Genomic DNA, 22,053 nt, shown 5'->3' on the forward strand with positions numbered 1-22,053 from the left:
CCACCTTCTGCTCAAGGCTATAGAAAATTTTGTCTTTGGTTGGCAACTAGCATTTGTTTTAAATGTGAGAAACAATTGTTTCATTCCATGAACCTGGACAAGCCCTGTCATTATAAAATAGCAAAATCTGTGTCATTATTATTGGGGAATTTTTTAAGTGTAAATAATTTCAAACTAATTGATGCAGTTTCTATTAAACCAATGTCATTTCTTCTACCACACCCACTTGTTTTTACTGAATTGTTATTTTATATAATGCCCCTTTTTAATATTAGGGGCCCCATGAGAAAGAGCCTGAGGACACTGCTGTGTTTACTATAAGGACATTTTTTGAAGATATTAATTTACACAACGAAGAACCACGAGAGAACTTTCTCTCTGATCTCCACATCAGAGAGAAGTGTTCCATCCCTGAGCAGCTGGCTCGTGTTCACCTAAAGGACTCTGAGACTGCTGTAAAGAGCTCCATGGCCCTCTTCCCAGCTTGGTGCTACTGGAAAGCGCAGGGCCAAATCCAGGTGCAAGGGCATGGCTTGCCCGTGTCACCCTCACTCACCCCAGGCTGCCTTCCTTTCCTGTTCTTAATCTTTCTAGGTCTCATCCTTTTTTTTTTTTTTTTTTTTGGCCATACCACGTGGCTTGTGAGATCTTAGTTCCCTAACCAGGGGATTGAACTTGGCAGTGAAAGCACAGAGTCCTAACCACTGGACCACCAGCGAATTACCTCTTTTTTTATTTATTTTTATCTTTCTGAATTATATGCAGTTGGGCACCTTAAGTACCTCTGGAAACAAGGAGGTTTAAAAATAAATGAATAACCACAACAAATAAATAGTCTGTACAACTGAAAGCTTTGTTTTCTAGACCAGGGGTCAGCAAATTATGGTCTACTGGCCAAATCTGGCCTGCCACTTGTTTTCATATGGTCTGTAAGATAAGATTGGCTTTTTTTTTTAATGGTTTGGGAGGAAAAAAAGGAAGAAGATTTGTGGTATGAGAAAATTATATGAAACTCAAATTTCAGCATCCGTAAGTGAAGTGTAATTGGAACATAGCCACGCCCACTCCTTTGCTTATTGTCGATGGCTGCTTCCACCTACAAGGGCAGAGTTCAGTAGGTAGGACAAAGGCAGATGTAGCCCATGATCTTAAAATATCTACTATGTGGCCTTTTACAGAAAAAGTTCGGGGTCCCTTGGATTAGACCTTCATTTTACATCCATTTGAGTTCCTCCTGGCTTATGTGAGTATTATAAAATTGCTTCAAAGCTGGGTGTCTACTGCATCCTTACTCCATCTAGATTGTTTTTGTGCTTTGTCCATAAAACTAATTCTCAGTGTACTTCTACTTTGACACAAGCTCAGGTTCACTGTCTGGCTCAGAGTTCAATGCTTTGTAATAGAGATAGCCTCCTAGAAATAACTGAAGGACCCTCTTGGGTGACTATTTCATAGATATTTAAAAAATGAATTCACAAAAACCTTCTATTTTTGCTGAAAATTCTAAGCCAACAGAAGGATCGACACAGCAACTTGGCACTTTATACACCACATTCAAACAATTTCCTCCCATTTCTTTTCAGTTGATACATGTGTTTGCATATTTACTGATTTTTTTTCCTCCCCTGGTCACCCTTAGTTAGAAATATAACCAAATCTCCATGGAAACACAACATAATGCTCTCTCACAGATGATCGAGGGACCCGAGCAGCTGGTATTGGGCTGAAGGCTGCAATGGCATCTGACCAAATTAGGAAGAGAAAACAGCTTACCCGGCTCTTCCAGACCTCTCAGAATTCTAAGCTCAGCATGGAAACCTACACAGATTGTGAATTACTGCAGATTTTTAAAAAACTTCTCTTATTATTTTTAACCACTTTATTGAGATATAATTTACATACATACAATTCACCCATTTAAAGTACAACATAATGATTTTTAGCATATACACAGGGTTATTACTGCAGAGTTTTTAATTCTTTCTTTTCTTTCTGAGAATACTCTATCTTATCCATTTGTATGTTTCAGCTATAGGGGGCTTTCATCCCCTGCCCCCAGAATGATTGACAGGAGACACAGAATAAGCAGGAAGGGAACCTACATTTAGTGAACATCTACTGTGTGTTAGGAACTTATATGTCACACCTACTTATATGACTCTCAGTGTCACACAGTTTGTAAAGCAGAAGAGCTGGGATTTGAACTCTGGCCTGATTAACTCCAAAGCCCATTCTCTTTCCACTACACATGAAATAATACCCTTCAGAAAGAAGAAAATAGAAAAGGCAGGTTGAATGAGGTCTTTTAACATAGCCACGGTCTTGGGGGGAGGTGGAAATCAAGGTAAAGAAGAATAAAAAAGTCTCCTCACCTAACCCCAACTACGCCTATAAGAAGTCAAGGTCAAAAGCCAGGTTGGGCAGGAACCAAGAGAACCTGGATACTCTTCCTTAAAAATCCATCCCTAATGCTTAAAGGAGAATGTTTTAAATAAGGATACTTAATAAGTGCCTTGAAAAAAGAATAGACAAAGTACTATGGACATTTGGAGAAAGGAGTGGGGAGGGGTAAAGGTGACATGTGTCAGGAAGAGGTGGCAGAGAATAGCAAGTTCATCATAATTCAAAGCCTTGGCTATTTTCTGGGGCCAAGTATCTATTTAACTGTACTTTCTCTCCTCATATTCTGATCTAGGAACAATGATCTTCTAAGTCCCATTTCCTACTAGAATGTGGTCTAGTGGCACATACGCTTGCCTAAGAGCCTGCCTCTGTGAGATGGACCTGCCAGCCTTGCTCTCCAAGGCATCTTGAAGAGTCACCTCAGAACTGTACTCTCAAGCCGTGCAGAGGATGGGATCTGCAGGCGTGCCTGGGAAACCAAGCTGGGATGACTGCTCCCCTCAAGCAGGTGGGCTCCAATCCCCCACCCTCAACTAGGAGACCTTTGTTCTTACCTATTTGAAGGGAGCATTCCTGTGCTCCATAAGTGCTTAGAAAACACTGTCCTAGAACATATCTTTGTCTAACACTGGCACACATCACAAAATATGTAGTAGATATTCAAACCAGGACATTGAGAGAAAGAGGCCTGCCCTCTGAAGATTTATAAAAGTGTTCATGGTGATACCACCCATCCTGGGACAAAGATGCAAAGACACATTGTTTTTGAAACAGCGAAACAGTCCATCTTCACCAGATCTATATTCTACCACTATTACCACTGAGGGTCAAGGAAAGCATGGAGAATAGAGTGAGAGAATACGGAGAGTCAGAGAGAAGGTAGCTCCTTCTAGTAAAGACAGATTCAGGAAAGGTGGGTGAGGAATGACATCATCTCCTCCTCCATCCCAGGGTGGGGAGCCATAGGTTCTCTTGGAAAGGTGGTTAGATTCTTCTTAGGCTCCACTTCTAAAGCATGATGGGGTGAGCTGTCTTATGTTTATATGCCCTGTAAACCTAGAAGAGTTCATTCGTCTTCTGCAGGAGCCCTTTTTTGCATAAAGAGTCTGTGTGAAATACTTAGCTCTCCAGAGATGAGCCATCTCATTGCAAATTGCTTTATTAATCAAATTAGCTGATAACTAGAGCAGTAGGTCCTGCATTAAAATAGACCTTTTGATTATAGAAAAATAAAATCATTTAGGGACATCTTGTCTATGCAAAAACAATCTTATTCTGTGAACTGGAAGTTTTGACTTGAGCTAAAACAACTGTTCTTTATAAATGCTAAGGGCTTGGGGTTTTGTTTTTTGTTTTTGTTTTCCTTTTCAGTTTCCAGCACCTTTGTCCTTCTGAACAGCTTTTGCTCAGCTTCCTGGATATTTAAAACTCTAGGCATTTGTCAAGGAAGTACTTGTGCGGGTACAGCTGGGTGATTTAGCTAAGCACAGACATATCTTACAGAGGTTTGAACAATAATTGCTCAGAAAAAGAATGATCTTCCCATTCCAGAGCAATTTTGAAAGATTATACATCCAACCCCATACTAGGAAAAAATTTCTCCTTTTTGTTAATCTTTCACAGAATAAATGATGGTATTGGAAGGTTAGAGAACAACCAGTAATTTATCTTGGGCTACACTGATAAAAAGTGCTGTCATTTCAAGAACCTGCTCAGTCTCATGAACTACTTTATTAGCTATTAGCACAACCACATGATTCAGGCTTAAAAGAAAATAACAGCCTTGAAGGCCAGGCAGCATTAAAAAAATTCTAGTCTTAATTTATAAATTCCCTTAAGAAGAATAGAGCACCCATTCTTCATTACGATCTGCTAAATCACATACTTTTGCTTAAGTATCAAGCCAAAGACATTTCTAATGGCACAAGGTTGGGAACTTCCACAGGTGAATTTGACTATCTTTATGTAATCTTTGAAGCGAAGAGAAAGTGGACAAATTAAAGCTTGAAAAATTAAGGCAGCCCAAGAAGAGGGCTCACTGCGTTCATTTTTCTTTTCCTTTTGCTATACAGTATTTTTTTTGCTATTTCAATCCTTCTGTCTTTAATAACAACAACCTTTGACTTCAGTGCAGTGCCCTGGCTGGATAACATTGCAACCAGCAAGTACCTGTAAGCCATGCCCGTCTCTGCCCTGGTGGTTTCCTGCAACGAAATTCCATGGACACGTAAAAACTTCTCCAGATATTTCCGTTCCGCTGCTCCACTGGGCCTAACAGGCCAACAGGCTGCCTGAGGCGGAGGCTTTGTTACTGCTAGGTGCCGTCTACATTTCAGAGCCGATTCGCTGGATTTGGGCAGACCCAGCTTGGGGCTGGGGATGTCTGCACAAGCAGGTTTATACAGATGCATGCTTCAAAAACTCAAGGAAGCAAAGCTAACTTCACAGTACTTAGCTCTAAGACTGGCTGTATCTTGCTATGATTATCTTGGGTTATCTAGCTTTGGTGTGTCCCTAAAAGGGAGCAGCTTGTTTTCCTTAGATGTCCCTTATCGTTTTTGTATGTGAGCAGGATCCTGAGCTCCTGGCAGAATTGCTGGTTATAAGTCCCTGCCAAAGCCTGTGCAAAACAAAGCCTGACCAAGGCCAATCGCATTTCTCGTCCCTGTAAAGTTTGAAAAGTCGAACTTAAGCAACCCCTTATTGGCCCTGGGGCAAAAAAAGTATGGGCACCATTCCCCATGTCTTTCTATTTAGGTAAAAGGAAATATTTTGGTGGGAGATAGGCCAAATATTCTCTTCTCATAAGGCCTTGGGGATGATTCATGAGTGTGTAATGAGACCTCTCTAAATCATCAAATATTCCATAATCAAATAATTTATTATACTAGTGACATGATTCATTTGGGTGAAAGGCCCAAAACATTTTTCTTTTTCAGATGTTACAGTCAAATGATAGGAAATATTAATAAGGTGACTTTAAAAAGCAAAGGACCCACACAAATATGCCCAATTGATTTTTGACAAAGATGCAAGAGCAATTCAATAGAAGGATAGGCATTTTGACAAACAGTGCTGGAGCAACTGGACATTCATAAGCAAAAACAAACAAACAAAATTAATGAACCCTTGACTAAAACCTCACATTTTTACAAAAATTAACTCAAAATGGATCACAGACATAAATGTAAAACTAGAAAACTTATAGGTAAAAACTTAGGAGAAAACCTTCAGGAACTGGGGCTAAGAGAAGAATCTTAGACTTGATGCCAAAAGCACAATCCATAAAAGGAAAAAATTATAGATTGGATCACATCAACATTAAAACTTTTGATCTGTGAATGACCCTGTAAAGTGAATGAAAAAAGCAAATTACAGGCTGAGAGAAAGTATTTGCAAATCACATATCCGACAAAGAACTTATATCTAGAACATATAAAGAAACAAAAACTCAAACTCAAGAATAAAAGCATAAACTATCCAATGAGCAAATGGACAAAAGGTATGAACAGACGTTTCACTGAGGAGGAATGGCAAATAAGCACATGAAAAGATGCTTAATTATTAACCATCAGGGAAAATGCAAACTAAATTCACAATGAGATATCACTACACACCTATCAAAATAGCTAAAATAAAATGATAACACTAAATGCTGACAAGGATTCAGAGAACCTGGATCACTCATAAACTGCTGGTAGGAATATAAAATTGTACCACGACTTCCATAAAGAGTATGGCAGTTTCTTATAAAGCTAAACACACCAAACTTACCATATGAAACAGAAATTTACTCTTGAGAAATGAAATCTATGTTCACACAAAAACCTGTACACAAATGTTCATAGAAGGTTTATTCATAACAGCCCCAAACTGGAAACAACCCAAATTTTCTACAAAGGATGAATGGTAAACCATGGTATATCCGTGTTATGAATACTACTCAGCAATAAAAAGGAATGAACTACTGATACAGACAACATTGTGGGTAAATCTTATGCTGAATGACAAAAAGCCAATGCCAAAGGTTACATACTGTATGATTCCAATTATATCACATTTTTGAACTGACAGAATTATAGAGATGGAGAACCAGTTAGTGGTTGCCAGGTGAGAGGGAAGAAGAAAGCGGGGGAAGGTGCCTCTGGCTATAAAAGGGTAGAAAAGGCTTTCTTGTGCTGGGACTATTATGTCTTGACTATGGTGGCGGACACACCAATTTACACACGTGCTAAAATTGCATAGAACTAAATACACACACAAACACACACACACACGAGTGCATGTAAAATGAGTGAAGTCTGAATAATGTCAGTGGCTTGTATCATTGTCAATTTCCTAATCGTGATTTTGAACTGTAGTTATGTAAGATGTCATCATTGGGGGAAACTGCGTAAAGGGGATATGGGATCTCTCTGTATTGTTTCTTACAACTGCATGTGAATCCATAATTATCTGAAAATAAAAAGTTTAAAAAAAAGCAAAGAGTCTCCTCATATAAGGTCCTTCCACCTTGTGATTCCAGCTGTGACTCTCCTCCAACCATGACTCCTGGACATGAATGGTTCATCCAGTTCAACAGGCTTCCTGCTCCCAGCCCACCGATCACCATATCTTTGCTCACTTGGCTTCTAGCCAGTCCCTTCAAATGTTCCCTTAAAGCTCACCTCCTCTAGGAATTCTTCCCCGAGATCCCAGCCCCTGATATACAATCATTCCTTGAAATTCATCTTGCAATTCACTTCTAAGGCATTCACTTAACAATTCTAAACTGTTCCCAAACATTTGCACATCCCCAATGGTTCCTGCCATATTTTTGTAACACCTGTACCATTATTTATTTACCGTTTGGAGTTAGCTTGAGTTTTTTAACCTAAATGTTATGAACTGAATGTTTGTGTCCCTCCAAATTTTCATGTGTTGAAATTAATCTCCATTGTGATGGTATTTGAAAATGAGGTCTTTGAGAGGTGATTAAGTCATGAGAGTGGAGCCCTCATGAATGGGATTAGTGCCCTTACAAGAAGAGGCCAGAGAGCTAACTCACTCTCCTTCTGCCATATAAGGACACAGCAAAATATGGTTGTCTGTAAAACAGGAAGAGGGCTCTCAGCAGAACCTGACCATGCTGACACCCTGATCTTGGATTTCCTAATCTCCAGAACTATGAAAAGCAAGTGTTTGTTGCTTAAACCACATACTCTATAGTAATTTGTTATAGCAACCCTAACTAAGATATTCAGTAAGGAAACATTACAAGCATCATAAAAAGAAAAACTTTATCACTTGTAATAAAATAGAATGCAAACTGTAAAAAATAAAATTTAAAATGAAGAATAGTATTAAATTGTAGGTGGAAATTATTGGTGTCCAAATGTCTTATCTTTTCAGTTTTTATTGAGAAGAAGGTATTTCAGCACAGATCTGAGACTTTCTTTTCTTTCCTCTCTCTTTTTTTTTAGGTTATCAGAAGAATTGAGAGGAAACTGAAACTGGAATATACCACCTTTACAATTGGAATCAAATTTATTTAATGCCCTATCTGTGTACACACTAAAATCATCCCCTTGTCCACCAGTGGTACTTGTACCTACCTTGGGAAACACAGAATGATAATATATTGCCCCAGAGTATTAGATACCTCCTCCTGCAAGTGCACATCTAACTCCCCCTCTAGACTTACTCCTCTTTGAGGGGAGGGACGACTGTATCTGGCAAAAGCTTGTGACGTCCATAATAATCAGCATGGTGTTCTGTGCATGACTGACACTTCAAGGATATTAATGATTTACTTGCTTGAATTTTAAATTCCCCAAAGCTACCTTTTACTTTGTCAATCTGTTTCCATTTTCACCCCAGCAGCCAAAGCTCTGAGCCTCAAGAGAGAAATAAAAGCTTACAAAGAGAAGGCCAGAAAAGTTAGAAGAGAAATCAGGCAGCAGGACATTGTTAAAGAGAAACTCGAATTCCCAAGTAAAGTTGTATCTATTGTTCAATCACTTACGCTAGCCACTGGTTAAATGAGCCACAGAAGTGGTTCCTCCAGTGGAGTTCCCGCCAAGGAAGAAACAGAGGTGAACTAGAAGAGCAGTCGTGAATAATGAGACATGAGCCCCCTTCAATGTTTTTTTCTGCCCTCTGAATATGGAACCAGGCCCAAGAGAGGAGAGAGGGATGAGAAAGCCAGTATTTGTCTGAAACTGAAGTTTCTTTTCACTAAGTTCTAAAAGTTGAAAACTGTCATAAAAAGTCCCAGTTTGAAGATGGGGAGTAGAAACTATATTTATAAGGGAACTGTGTGTCTCTTTGGCTGTCAATGCAAATGCAAATCAACTTTAAATGACAAGTATAAGACTATAAGAAATGGCTCTGAGCAGCTAGGGGGACAGTTAATGTCTGTCTTGCTGTCTTTCTGTGTCTCGGGATGGTAATTACTACATACTGTTCAGAATCTTGAAGTATTATGCAAACCCAGGGTCAGCAGAGTGTGGGAAAAATGACATGGCCAACTGATGAGAGTGATGCTTCCAACCATGTTCTGTTGATGGGGTGCAAGAGGCCCTGGGACTTAGAAGTCACAAATAGAAGCTCACATAGCCCTGGATGGTGAACAGGCTTTATCCACACCTGCTCAGCATTCATAAATAACCGTGTGACCTTGAGCAGGTCTTGACCTCTCTGTCCCCTTAGTTTTTTTATGGGCTCAGGCTTAAGTAATCTCTAAGATTCTTCCAGATCTGATGTCCTGTGAGTCTTAAAAATTACTTGGGCTAAAATTCTGCAGAGATGAAAACCCTTCCTGTGTTGACTCAATGAATTACTAGCTAGTTCTCTAACATACCAGGCCCATGAGATTGATGCTATTATTCTTGGAATATATCAATCGTATTTATAGCCTAATTTTAAACTTTTGTTGGCTAAAGAGGTGACTTATTAAACACCGTATCCTAGATTTATGGACAGGGTACTGTCATCTAAAAATTGTCTTGGACTACAGTTGAAAACCGAGGCAGGAGCTAGTGAGGCCAGGGGAATGGGACTGTGTTTCCATGGCTGGGGTGAAGGAGTGCTGGTTCTGTCCAAATGAATTTAGACAAGAGACACCAGACCACAGATCCGAGCCTGCCTTCCCATTCCGATTACTTACGGGAACTACGTCCTTTTGCTCTGCAGGTGATGCTGTGACAGAAAGCAGTCACCTGACTGAAACGTCTGCCTCCAATCCCGCTGGGAACCATCAGAGGAGTTTCTCTTCTTGTCATTACCATCTTCTCTTCACCTTTGCCAGAGCTCCCTGCAGGTCTAGTTGTATGTGGTGAGAGCACAGTTAAAGACGTGTGGGTCGTATGAACGCCACACAATGAAGAAAACATTACCTTTGCTCTTTACTGCGAGAAGCTCACAGTAGAGGGGAGGAGGGAGACGAGTAAAGGCTACAGAGCAGTGCACTATGAGCTACAATACTGGCAAGCAGTGAGGAGACATGGAAACCCAGCATCAGTGACAGCAGCAGGAAAGGGAAGGGGTTGGAAGGGTGGAGGGAGTTCTTTCAGAGGTTTGCAATCAAGCAAGAAGGCTAATCTTGAAAGTCTGTTTATCATTGATTGGACCTTTTCTAGACAATCCCTCTCACCTCCTTTTAGGCCAAAATGTGTTTAGGAATAGAATAAAACCGTCCCAGCAGGACTGGGGAAGGGACACACATTCAGTGCATGGGGTTACAGCATGGGAGTAATGGAGAGCCCCTGTTAAGGCAGCCTCAGCTCCCAAAGACAGCGCCTCCACCTCAGTCTCAACCTGCTTTAATCTCTTCTCCTTATCCTTGCAGCTGGTATATTATACACTATTGCACTACAACATAAAAACAACCCCTCCCCGAGGTGTAACTGTCATATTGCTAACATATGCAGAGATATATACATTGTAGCCTTGTCTTAGGAAAAATAGAAGCATACTTAAGGGCCACCAGGTCTTCGGGTCTCTTCCTTGACTAAAGGGCTTGTGGGCAGGGCTGACCCTTGGTATCTCACTGCACCTGCATTTATCCCACACTGACCCACATCCACAACCAGAAAGCATCTTTGAATTTTGGTATTTGCAGCAAGTCTCCTTTCACTACTTTGGGTGTGACTGTCTTGCTCTTTCTGCAAGTGTCCCAAAAGATGACAAGACGTGGCCTTTGTTCTAAGGCTAATGCAAAGGAAGTGGCCAATGGGGCTGCAATGTGCAAAAGTACACTCTGGCCAGAAATGCCTTGAAAGATGGCCACTGGGGACACAGAGTGCCTTGGAGAAGAGGTAGGTGAGGAGGAAGCAAGGTGGGAGGTGAGGCCTTAGTCCTATTATATGGGCTTCACACTCTCTCTTTTTTTTTTTTTTTTTTTTTTTGCGGTACGCAGGCCTCTCACTGTTGTGGCCTCTCCCGTTGCGGAGCACTGGCTCCCGACGCGCAGGCTCAGCGGCCATGGCTCACGGGCCCAGCCACTCTGCAGCATGTGGGCTCTTCCCGGACCGGGGCACCAACCCGTGTCCCCTGCATCGGCAGGCGGACTCTCAACCACTGCGCCACCAGGGAAGCCCCACACTCTCTTTTTAAGTAATGTTGAGCCACAGAAGGCTTGAGGTCAGGATAGTATTGTGGTCACATGCTGTCGAATCATCACTGAAGCAATGCTTCCAAAATGCTAAGAGCACATTCCCCCCTTATCCCAGTCTGCTTTGGCCTGACTTGGAGAATTTCCACGGATTGGGGGTGGAGTATGGTAGAAAGAGCATGGACTGTGAAAGCAGGAAGACTTGGGTTCGATTCCTACACCTACAGCAAAGTAGTGGATTGACCGCAGGCACTTTCTGAGTGCCATTTCTTCCTCTGGAAAATACACCTCACCATATTACAACACAGCCTTGCAAAGATTAAAGGGAATATCGTATCTGAATAGCTGGCACAGAATGAACGGTGGTTGTTGTTATAGCACCTGCTGCATTGCACAACTCGAGGGATTGCCCATCGACACTGAAGCCTGTGTGGATGATGCCCTTGTGTTGCAGTGAACAGCAGGCCTGGCTATATGCATCCGATGTGGACAGACTGAGCAAGCAACAATTTTCAGGAGATTTCAATGCTATGGGTTACATGACTGCAAAATATACGGGATGGCTTTAAATACAGGTCTACGGGTCTCTACCCTCTTCACTTTCTCCTTCCTAAAGAGAAGTAAAAGATTATCTGGATAAAGTTGATTTGTTCCTCATCTGGCGAGAAATCCCTCCATCCCTCCTTAAGCATCTACTCAGAAAGCAGATTTGAAAGCGGCAGAGACCCCCTCACCTCTGCGGTTACTGCTCCTGCTCTGCCAACGGGCTCATCCATTGTCTTCTGCACATTATTCTTTCAGGGTCTAGAACTTGTCCGAGACAAGGCTGGGAGGCCTATAGGTAAACGTCAGCTACAAACCAAGGCCTAAAAATGTATAGTTTCAGGGCTGTGATACGACACATTGCTGAGAGGTCTTATTGGGATCATTCCGTCTGAACCAATCTACCTCTTCATCTTCTTCTGGGCACTTAAGGTTAATCTAAAAAATCTATGATTCTACTGAAACTGTAAGAAATCTTAGAAATCATCTGGTTCAGTTGTCTTGTTTTACCAATGAGGAAAGAAACATCCAGGTAAATTGGCAACATTAAAAGTCAGTTATTGTAAGGACTGGAATAAAGTACAAGTTTCCAGGAGCTTTAGAAGCCAGACAGACAGGAGTTTAAAGCCTTGCCCAACAATGTACTACTGTGTGATGTGAGTGCTGAGTTTTCTGTTTCTTCCTCAGAAAAATAGGGAAAACAATATTACCTCCTCAGAGTTAACTACGCTACACTGGTTTATGTATTTTGAAGCCCCACATGTACTACCTTGCCTCTTGAAATGTCATCGCACTGTATCATAATTGTAAATGTTTCATCACTGACTAAAGTGCCAAGGCAATCCTGCTGAAAAACAATCTGCTGAAAAACCCGCCCTGTGCTTCTGCCGTGGAAGACAAATGAATAGCTTTACTTTGCTTACTTTATTTATGATAGAATGTTCTTTTCACCTGGGGAAATTTATACAATTAAGAGCACAAGTGTCCCATCAACATTTTGAAAAATTGCATCTACATGGTTTGCTTTTCTAAAGTCTCTAAGGGTTATTCCAAGATAAACTTCAACTGGAGGCATGTACAGCTCTTGGCATTTTCCCAAAGATTCCAATGTTAATTCAAATAAAATCACAACTGAGGAGACCTTCAAGATGAAAGAGGAGTAAGACGTGGAGATCACCTTCCTCCCCACAAATACATCAAAAATACATCTACACGTGGAACAACTTCTACAGAACACCTACTGAACACTGGCAGAAGACCTAAGACCTCCCAAAAGGCAAGAAACTCCCCACGTACCTGGGTAGGGCAAAGGAAAAAACAGAGACAAAAGAATAGGGACGGGACCTGCACCAGTGGGAGGGAGCTGTGAAGGAGGAAAAGTTTCCACACACTAGGAAGCCCCTTTGCAGGCGGAGACGGGGGTGAGCAGGGGGTGGGGAGCTTCAGAGCCACGGAGGAGAGCACAGCAACAGGGGTGCAGAGGGCAAAGCAGAGAGATTCCCACACAGAGGATCGGTGCCGAACGGCACTCACCAGCCCGAGAGGCTTGTCTGCTCACCCGCCGGGGCGGGCGGGGGCTGGGAGCTGAGGCTCGGGCTTCGGTTGGATGTAGGGAGAGGACTGGGGTTGGCGGCGTGAACACAGCCTGAAGGGGTTAGTGCACCACGGCTACGTTGGAGGGATTCCGGGAAAAACTCTGCAGCTGCCGAAGAGGCAAGAGACTTTTTCTTGCCTCTTTGTTTCCTGGTGCGCGAGAAGAAGGAATTAAGAGCGCTGCTTAAAGGAGCTCCAGAGACGGGCGCAAGCCGCAGCTATCAACGCAGACCCCAGAGGCGGGCATGAGATGCTAAGGCTGCTGCTGCCTCCACCAAGAAGCCTGTGTGCAAGCACAGCTCACTACCCACACCTCCCCTCCCGGGAGCCTGTGCAGCCCGCCACTGCCAGGGTCCCGTGATCTAGGGACAACTTCCCCGGGAGGACACACGGCGCCCTTCAGGCTGGTGCAACGTCATGCCGGTCTCTGCTGCCGCAGGCTCGCCCTGCACTCAGTACCCCTCCCTCCCCCCACCTGAGTGAGCCGGAGACCCTGAATCAGCTGCTCCTTTAACCCTGTCCTGTCTCGGCAAAGAACAGACGCCCTCCAGTGACCTACACACAGACATGGGGCCAAATCCAAAGCTGAACCCCGGGAGCTGTGCAAACAAAGAAGAGAAAGGGAAATCTCTCCCAGCAGCCTCAGGAGCAGCGGATTAAAGCTCCACAATCAACTAGATGAACCCTGCATCTGTGGAATACTTGAATAGACAACGAATCATCCCAAAACTAAGGCAGTGGACTTTGGGAACAACTGTACACTTGGGGTTTGCTTTCTGCATCTAATTTGTTTCTGGTTTTATGTTTCTCTTAGTTTAGTATTTAGAGTTTATTATCATTGGTAGATTTATTTATTGATTTGGATGCTCTCTCCCTTTTTTTATATATATATATTTATTCCTTTTTCTCTTTTTGTGAGTGTGCATGTGTATGCGTCTTTGTGTGATTGTGTCTCTATAGCTTTGCTTTTACCATTTGTCTTAGGGTTCTGTCTGTCTGGGTTTTGGTTTTTTTTAGTATAGTTTTTAGCGCTTGATATCATTGGTGGATTTCTTCTTTGGTTTGGTTGCTCTCTTCTTTCTTGCTTGCCTTTTTTTAAATTTTAATAAGTATTTAAATTTTTTATTTTAATAACTTTATTTTATTTTATTTTTCTTTCTTTCTTTCTTTTATTCTCACTTTTCTTCTGAGCTGTGTGGTTGACACGGTCTTCGTGCTCCAGCCAGGTGTCAGGCCTGTGCCTCTGAGGTGGGAGAGCCGAGTTCAGGACATTGGTCCGACAGAGACCTCCCAGCTCCACGTAATATCAAACGGCAAAAGCTCTCCCAGAGATCTCCATCTCAACGCTAAGACCCAACTCCACTCAACAACCAGCAAGCTACAGTGCTGGACACCCCATGCCAAACAACTAGCAAGACAGGAACACAACCCCACCCATTAGCAGAGAGGCTGCCTAAAATCATAATAAGGTCACAGACACCCCAAAACACACCACCAGATGTGGTCCTGCCCACCAGAAAGACAAGATCCAGACTCATCCACCAGAACACAGGCCCCAGTCCCCTCCACCAGGAAGCCTACACAACCCACTGAACCAACCTTAGCCACTGGGGGCAGACACCAAAAACAACGGGAACTACAAACCTGCAGCCTATGAAAAGGAAACCCCAAACACAGTAAGTTAAGCAAAATGAGAAGACAGAGAAACACACAGCAGATGAAGGAACAAGGTAAAAACCCACCAGACCTAACAAATGAAGAGGAGATAGGCAGTCTACCGGAAAATAATTCAGAGTAATGAGAGTAAAGATAATCCAAAATCTTGGAAATAGAATAGACAAAATGCAAGAAACATTTAACAAGGACCTAGAAGAACTAAAGAGCAAACAAACAATGATGAACAACACAATAAATGAACTTAAAAATTCTCTAGAAGGAATCAATAGCAGAATAACTGAGGCAGAAGAACAGATAAGTGACCTGGAAAATAAAATAGTGGAAAAACTACTGCAGAGCAGAATAAAGAAAAAAGAATGAAAAGAATTGAGGACAGTCTCAGAGACCTCTGGGACAACATTAAATGCACCAACATTTGAATTATAGAGGTCCCAGAAGAAGAGAAAAAGAAAGGGACTGAGAAAATATTTGAAGAGATTATAGTTGAAAGCTTCCCTAATATGGGAAAGGAAATAGTCAATCAAGTCCAGGAAGCACAGAGAGTCCCATACAGGATAAATCCAAGGAGAAACACACCAAGACACATACTAAACAAACTATCAAAAATTAAATACAAAAAATATATATTAAAAGCAGCAAGGGAAAAACAACAAAAAACATACAAGGGAATCCCCATAAGGTTAACAGCTGATCTTTCAGCAGAAACTCTGAAAGCCAGAAGGGAGTGGCAGGACATTTTTAAAATGATGAAAGGGAAAAACCTAGAACCAAGATTACTCTACCCAGCAAGGATCTCATTCAGATTTGCCAGAGAAATTAAAAGCTTTACAAACAAGCAAAAGCTAAGAGATTTCAGCACCACCAAACCAGCTTTACAACAAATGCTAAAGGAACTTCTCTAGGCAGGAAACACAAGAGAAGGAAAAGACCTACAATTAACAAACCCAAAACATTTAAGAAAATGGTAATAGGAACAAACATATCGATCACTACTTTAAACATAAATGGATTAAATGCTCCAACCAAAAGACACAGACTGGCTAAATGGATACAAAAACAAGACCCATATATATGCTATCTCCAAGAGACCCACTTCAGACCTAGGGACACAAACACACTGAAAGTGAGGGTATGGAAAAAGATATGCATGCAAATGGAAATCAAAAGAAAGCTGGAGTAGCAATTCTCATATCAGACAAAATAGACTTTAAAATAAAGACTATTACAAGAGACAAAGAAGGACACTACATAATGATCAAGGGATCAATCCAAGAGGTAGATATAACAATTGTAAATATTTATGCACCCAACATAGGAGCACCTCAATACATAAGGCAAATGCCAACAGCCATAAAAGGGGAAATTGACAGTAACACAATCATAGTAGGGGATTTTAACATCCCACTTTCACCAATGGACAGGTATACAGAAGATATACAGATTGCCAACAAACACATGAAAGGATGCTTAACATCACTAATCATTAGAGAAATGCAAATCTAAACTACAATGAGGTATCACCTCACTCCAGTCAGAAGGGACATCATCAAAAAATCTACAAACAATAAATGCTGGTGAGGGTGTGGAGAAAAGGGAACCCTCTTGCACTGTTGGTGCGAATGTAAATTGATACAGCCACTATGGGAACAGTATGTATGGAGGTTCCTTAAAAAACCAAAAATAGAACTACCATATGACCCAGCAATCCCACTACTGGGCATATACCCTGAGAAAACCATAATTTAAAAAGAGTCGTGTACCACAATGTTCATTGCAGCTCTATTTACAATAGCCAGGACATGGAAGCAACCTTAGTGTCCATCAACAGATGAATGGATAAAGAAGATGTGGCACATATATACAATGGAATATTACTCAGCCATAAAAAGAAACGAAACTGAGTTATTTGTAGTGAGGTGGATGGACCTAGAGTCTGTCATACAGAGTGAAGTAAGGCAGAAAGAGAAAAACAAATACCATATCCTCACACATATATATGGAATCTAAAAAAAACCAAAAACGTTATGAAGAACCTAGGAGCAGGACAGGAATAAAGACGCAGACATAGAGAATGGACTTGAGGATGTGGGAGGGGGAAAGGTAAGTTGGGATGAAGTGAGAGCGTGTCATAGACATATATACACTACCAAATGTAAAATAGATAGCTAGTGGGAAGCAGCCGCATAGCACAAGGAGATCAGCTCGGTGCTTTGTGACCACCTAGAGGAGTGGGATAGGGAGGGTGGGAGGGAGATGCAGAGGGAGGGGACATGGGGATATATGTATATGTATAGCTGATTCACTCTGTTTTAAAGCAGAAACTAACACACCATTGTAAAGCAATTATACTCCAATAAAGATGTTAAAAAACACAACTGAATTTTTTTAAAGGTCACCTTTTTAGCAACCTGGTTAGATATAACATCGCCAAGAATCTACAAATGAACAAATAAGATATCACAAAGCCCACATTTCAAACCTCCTGGGAGAGTACCTCAATTCATAAACCCACTCCTTCTTGATCATAGTTCAAGTAAGACAGATTTTCTTATTTCCCATTCCTCAGCAAAGATAGCAAATTTGATGAAAAGGGCTATTAGAGGCAGACATTCTGACAGGCACAAGGAAAATTTACAGCAAGGTAAGGATACAGAAAAAGTCATGGGGGGGAAAAATACAGAAGCCAACATTTAAAAATCAAATAGCAAAACAAGGCCTCTAATTTTCAAGGCACATAGTTCTATAGACCTTAATAGTCCCTGAAGACACTTTAACATAGCACAATAGTTGACATTTACTGAGATAAACTAGAGGTGTCAAGTTGCTTATTCAGGTTTAAAAAGTTAAAATAAATTCTTGACAGTTAAATTAGAAAGCTTCAGGTACTGGGGAAAATCTCTTGACTGAAGATTTTCACTCTCTGACAGTGTCAAATGAACGAGGCCTAACAGTGAATTATTTTCTGCATTTAGGAATATTACCTTGACCATTCTCACCAACTTTTTCCCTGTTACTAGTAACTTAGTGGCTTAGCTGATTCCTAGCCCAGGAAAGAGTCAACTTTCTTTTTGAGCTACAGACTACACACTTCTTTCTGCTGCCCTTTTCCTACCTGCCTCTTTGCTGGTTCACATACACACAAATTCCTGCATATTCTTATAAAAGTTGAGTTGAAATGGTGCAAAATGTGTGTATTTTCCCCTGACATTTCTATTCCGTCTCCCCGCCTCCTGGCAGAACTAATTATTTCCTTATCTTTATTTCCATAGCGCTTCATTCACACTTCAAACATCACACCGATACAAATGTTATTGTAGACTTGTCTTCCCTGAGAAGACTCTGAGATTATTCAGGGCAAGAAGCCTGCCTCATGTATCATCATATTCCCAGAAATGAACATAACAGATGATCAAACCTCTTGAATGCATTTCTGCTTAATTTTCTAGTTTGATTATTAGAAATTCTTTCAATATTGTATATATGGAAAGAGTGTCCTTGAATTCTGACTATTGACTTCATTGGAAATTCATTCAACTGAAAATACTTCTAAAACACATTTACACTGGAACACTGTAAACACATTTACGTCTGGAACCTAAAATATTGCAAACAGACTTAAGCATTTAATAGTTTGTTCAACAAGCAATTGCTGTTTGGATAGTCACATAATGCAATTTACTAAGCTTGGAGACAGAAAGAGCTGATCTTTCTAATGCACCCCACTTGTGGAATTGTTTATGCTGACTATCACCTCCTCAGTCCCATAGGTAATTAAATAATTCAACAGTCCTTTTGGGCAGCTTGTTTCATGCCTAATGTTCACTGCTATAATCAAATTAAATATGAAGATTAAGCTACAAAATGCACTTTGGGCTTTGATTTTTTTTAAGTGAACTATTTCAAATTTGTAATTAAAAAACGGCTCTTGAATTGTTCCTCAAATTCCTCACCCTTCCACATAAAAATGTGCACGTATCTTGTGTGAGAATAGCGAAATGGAGAAGAAATGCCAGAACATCATAAATGATATGCAGTTTTACTAATAATATTATATTCAAAACCATGGTGCACCCTGCTGCTGGGAACAGAGCAACTGGCTTATCTGTCTTCAAGAATCCTGCAAGTGCATTATAGAAAAACATATGTAATGATTACATTGTTTGAATGAACATACTATCGTAGATACTCATCTTAAAGACACACACCTGCCCAGTTCTGAAACAACAGACTGAATCAGTGAGCTCTCTTGGCTCTCAACAAGGCTCTCTGGTCTTTGTTTCCATGTGCCTTATCCTGCCTCATGAGCTGTCAGCCAGAGCCTGTGGCTGTTACCACGGGAAGGGGTGACCTGCTGCACTCTGGCAACTCCACCTCACAACCGCCTGCAGTAGGAATAAAACAGAAACTGCAGGAAGGCTCCTGGCTCATTCAGCCATATGTGACTCTTAGGGTAATTTAAAAAAACTCTGAGAGGTTCAAAATGGGAGCTGAGCACCATGGATTGACATTAGCAAGGCTGTGTTTTAAATGCCTGCCAAGCTGATATCAAATCACCATCTGCAGGTTTCTGAAAGGCCATCAATCTTCTCAATCTTCTCAGTGAAACAGGAAATTGAGTTCCAAGTAGAGAAGCCAAAAGAGATTTACCCACCATGTGGCAAAGGCCAGGTCAGGCGGGTCAGGCCTGAGGAATAACGTTGAAGGGAAAGTAGTGCCTTGGCCCCTCCCTGTTACAGGAAGCAGCCAGACTCTACCTCAGCACCTCCTTCACTCTGCTCTGACCATGGTTCTGTGGCAGAGACCAGCCAGCTGTTCACCTTGCCTGTTTTCCTCTCTTCCTAGGCACACATTTGCACTACAATTCCCAGCCTCCCTTGCAGTTCAGTGTGGTCATGTGACTAGATTCCAGCCAATGTGACTTCTATCCACAGCTGCCACTTACAGTGATCTTCCGTATGATCCCCCATATTCTTCTCCTGTCTGCTGGATCAATGTCAATACTCAGCCACCAGCCAGCTTAGAAAACAAAAGCTGAAGATGACAGAATTTGCATCAGCCTGGATCCCACCTAACTGGAACTTCCTACCCTTGACTGGACTTACATGAGTAGGAAATAAACTTTCTTATATCAGGTCAATGAGGTTTCAGGATTTAGCAGCTAGTGTTACCTTTAATTAAAAAATCAATGGACTTTTATTTTGTAAAGGGCATTTACCCACAGCCTAACCTTAATAAGCTCTTTCTGGATTGGAAACCAGAACCAAATATCTGGTCTGGAGCCCAGTTTAATTTCCTGATGACTGAAGAAATATTTGGCAAGTCTTTGTTTGTGATTAGGTTGCAATGTGTGTGCCAATGCACAAAAAAATCCCAATTTGTCTTGCCTTGGAATGGAGATTTTCCTCCAAAACTGTAAGACTAACACCTGATGGTATCTCTGGTCGCTAGAAAGGTTGTTGGGGAAAGGAAACATTGTTTCAACTGTCCTTTCCAGAGAAGTGGGAGCAAGTGCTCCTCAGAACTATGAGGCTTCCTCCTCCCGCAAAGCAAAAGCACAAAATACAACAGTGAAAATCTCTGGCAGAACGTTAGCACATGCCATTTAGTGACAACCATAATCTAAAACTGGAAAGGCTGGGGCAGCTGCTGCTGTGTAACCTTTGCATCCTCTTAGAGCTTGTGTGAGGGGAGATGGCCAAAGTCTGACTCAAACCTAAGATCTGAAATTGAGTTAAATTCATCTAATAAAATTCATCTAATAGAGGATGCTGCTTGGGGGGCTCCTGGGCCTCTGTCCTTACATAGCTCTTTTGATGGAGAGAAGCCTGAAGAAATATTGAAATCCATAATCCACTCTATTGCACAGAGCTTTGCTCTCCACCTGAGTGACTTCCTCCCCATCTGAGCTGCTGCCTGGCATCTCCCAGCCCTTCACAGGGCAAAGGCAAGGACCTTAAGCAGGAAGAGGGAAGCTGTGATTCCTTACTGTGTTCCAGTAAAGAACCTTGTACTGTGATGGAAAGTGGAAGGTAAAATTACTAAAGTAACATCTCAGTAGCCATCCACAATTAACCCAAACTTGGGGAGGAAATATTCTGTGGGGTTAAGAGGTAACATCTGCAGCCCACTATCCAGGTTCAAGTGCTATTTCTATTGCTTACTTGAATCTGACCATGTGGAGGATCTTTTCTAAGTTTCAGTTTCCTCCCATGAAGTGGAGATGATAAAAAATAGCCACACCACGGATTATTAGAAAGGATTACATTGGATTATTTATTTATTCAATTTAAAAAGGATTAAATTGAATAATATAAGGAAAGGGCTGGGTCTATAATAGGTATTCAGTAAGCAGTTGCTGATATTAGGAAAGGAAGGCAGGTGTTATGGTCTTTGCAGTGTACCCAAGAAACCCTGCCCACGTTCAAGCCATGTTCTAGACTGAATCAGAGCCAACATCTCAGGGCAGAAGAAAATAAAAATAATAAAGTAGCAAACATATAGTGGTTATGGTTTATATAGATACAGATATATAGATTATTTATATATAGATAGTGGTTTATAGCATACCAAGGATTTTCACACATACTATTGGATCTAACCTTTAAATTCCTAGAAGATAGAGAATGCAGATGTTTCTATTTCCACCATAGAGATGAACAAACTGAAGCTCAGCGATGCTACACGATTTGCTGAAATCCACACAGCTAACCAGGAACAGAGCCATACTTTAAACCCAGGCCTCTCTATTCCAAAGACAATGGACTGATCCTCTCCACATGGAGAGAGGACATGTCAGACAGACATTTGGTCCTTGCTAATCAGAAAGGATTTTAAATGAGGGCATAAATGTAAATCTTAGAAGAACAGGGTTCTAAGTGAAGCAAGGAGGGAAGCAGCATGTCAAGACCTTTCTCTTAGAGTCCAGGAATTTTCCCAGGCTTAGGAAGCACACGGAAGGAATCCAGAGAAAGAAAGACTGTGGAAGTAAAGTAACAGATGAAGGCTGATGGCACTCCAAAGGGGAACAGTGATAATAGCATTTGCTGAAGGGTCCTTTCTATGCACTCAGCACCGTGCTAAACCTTTGACAGATATCTCATTTAATCCTCCCAACTCTATGAATGTCTAATATTGTTATTCCCATTTTACAAGTAAGGAGACTGAGGTCCAAAGTCACATAGATAGTGGTGGGTAGTGCACAGTGGAGTCAGAGTTCAGAACTGGGCTGGCCTGACATCAGAGCT

General features: G+C 41.4%; 1 protein-coding gene across 3 annotated transcripts in view; it reads right to left on the minus strand.

The window, feature by feature from the left end:
- KCNAB1 (potassium voltage-gated channel subfamily A regulatory beta subunit 1) overlaps positions 1 to 22,053 on the minus strand; it is a 422,691-nt gene that overhangs the window by 389,637 nt on the left and 11,001 nt on the right. Inside the window, exon 1 of one of the 3 annotated variants that reach the window (XM_027113480.1) lies at positions 4,573 to 4,963. The exons of the other annotated variants lie outside the window; for them this stretch is intronic. Within the exon in view, the coding sequence (XP_026969281.1) occupies positions 4,573 to 4,814 (242 nt within the window). The 5' untranslated portion in view covers positions 4,815 to 4,963. Of the gene's footprint in view, positions 1 to 4,572; positions 4,964 to 22,053 lie in introns of those variants that run through there. 3 annotated transcript variants of the gene reach the window in all.

Source organism: Aethalodelphis obliquidens, unplaced genomic scaffold, assembly GCF_003676395.1.
Source record: "Aethalodelphis obliquidens isolate GAN/ISIS:26980383/991018 unplaced genomic scaffold, ASM367639v1 scaffold1, whole genome shotgun sequence".
In the NCBI taxonomy this organism is placed as follows: domain Eukaryota; kingdom Metazoa; phylum Chordata; class Mammalia; order Artiodactyla; family Delphinidae; genus Aethalodelphis; species Aethalodelphis obliquidens.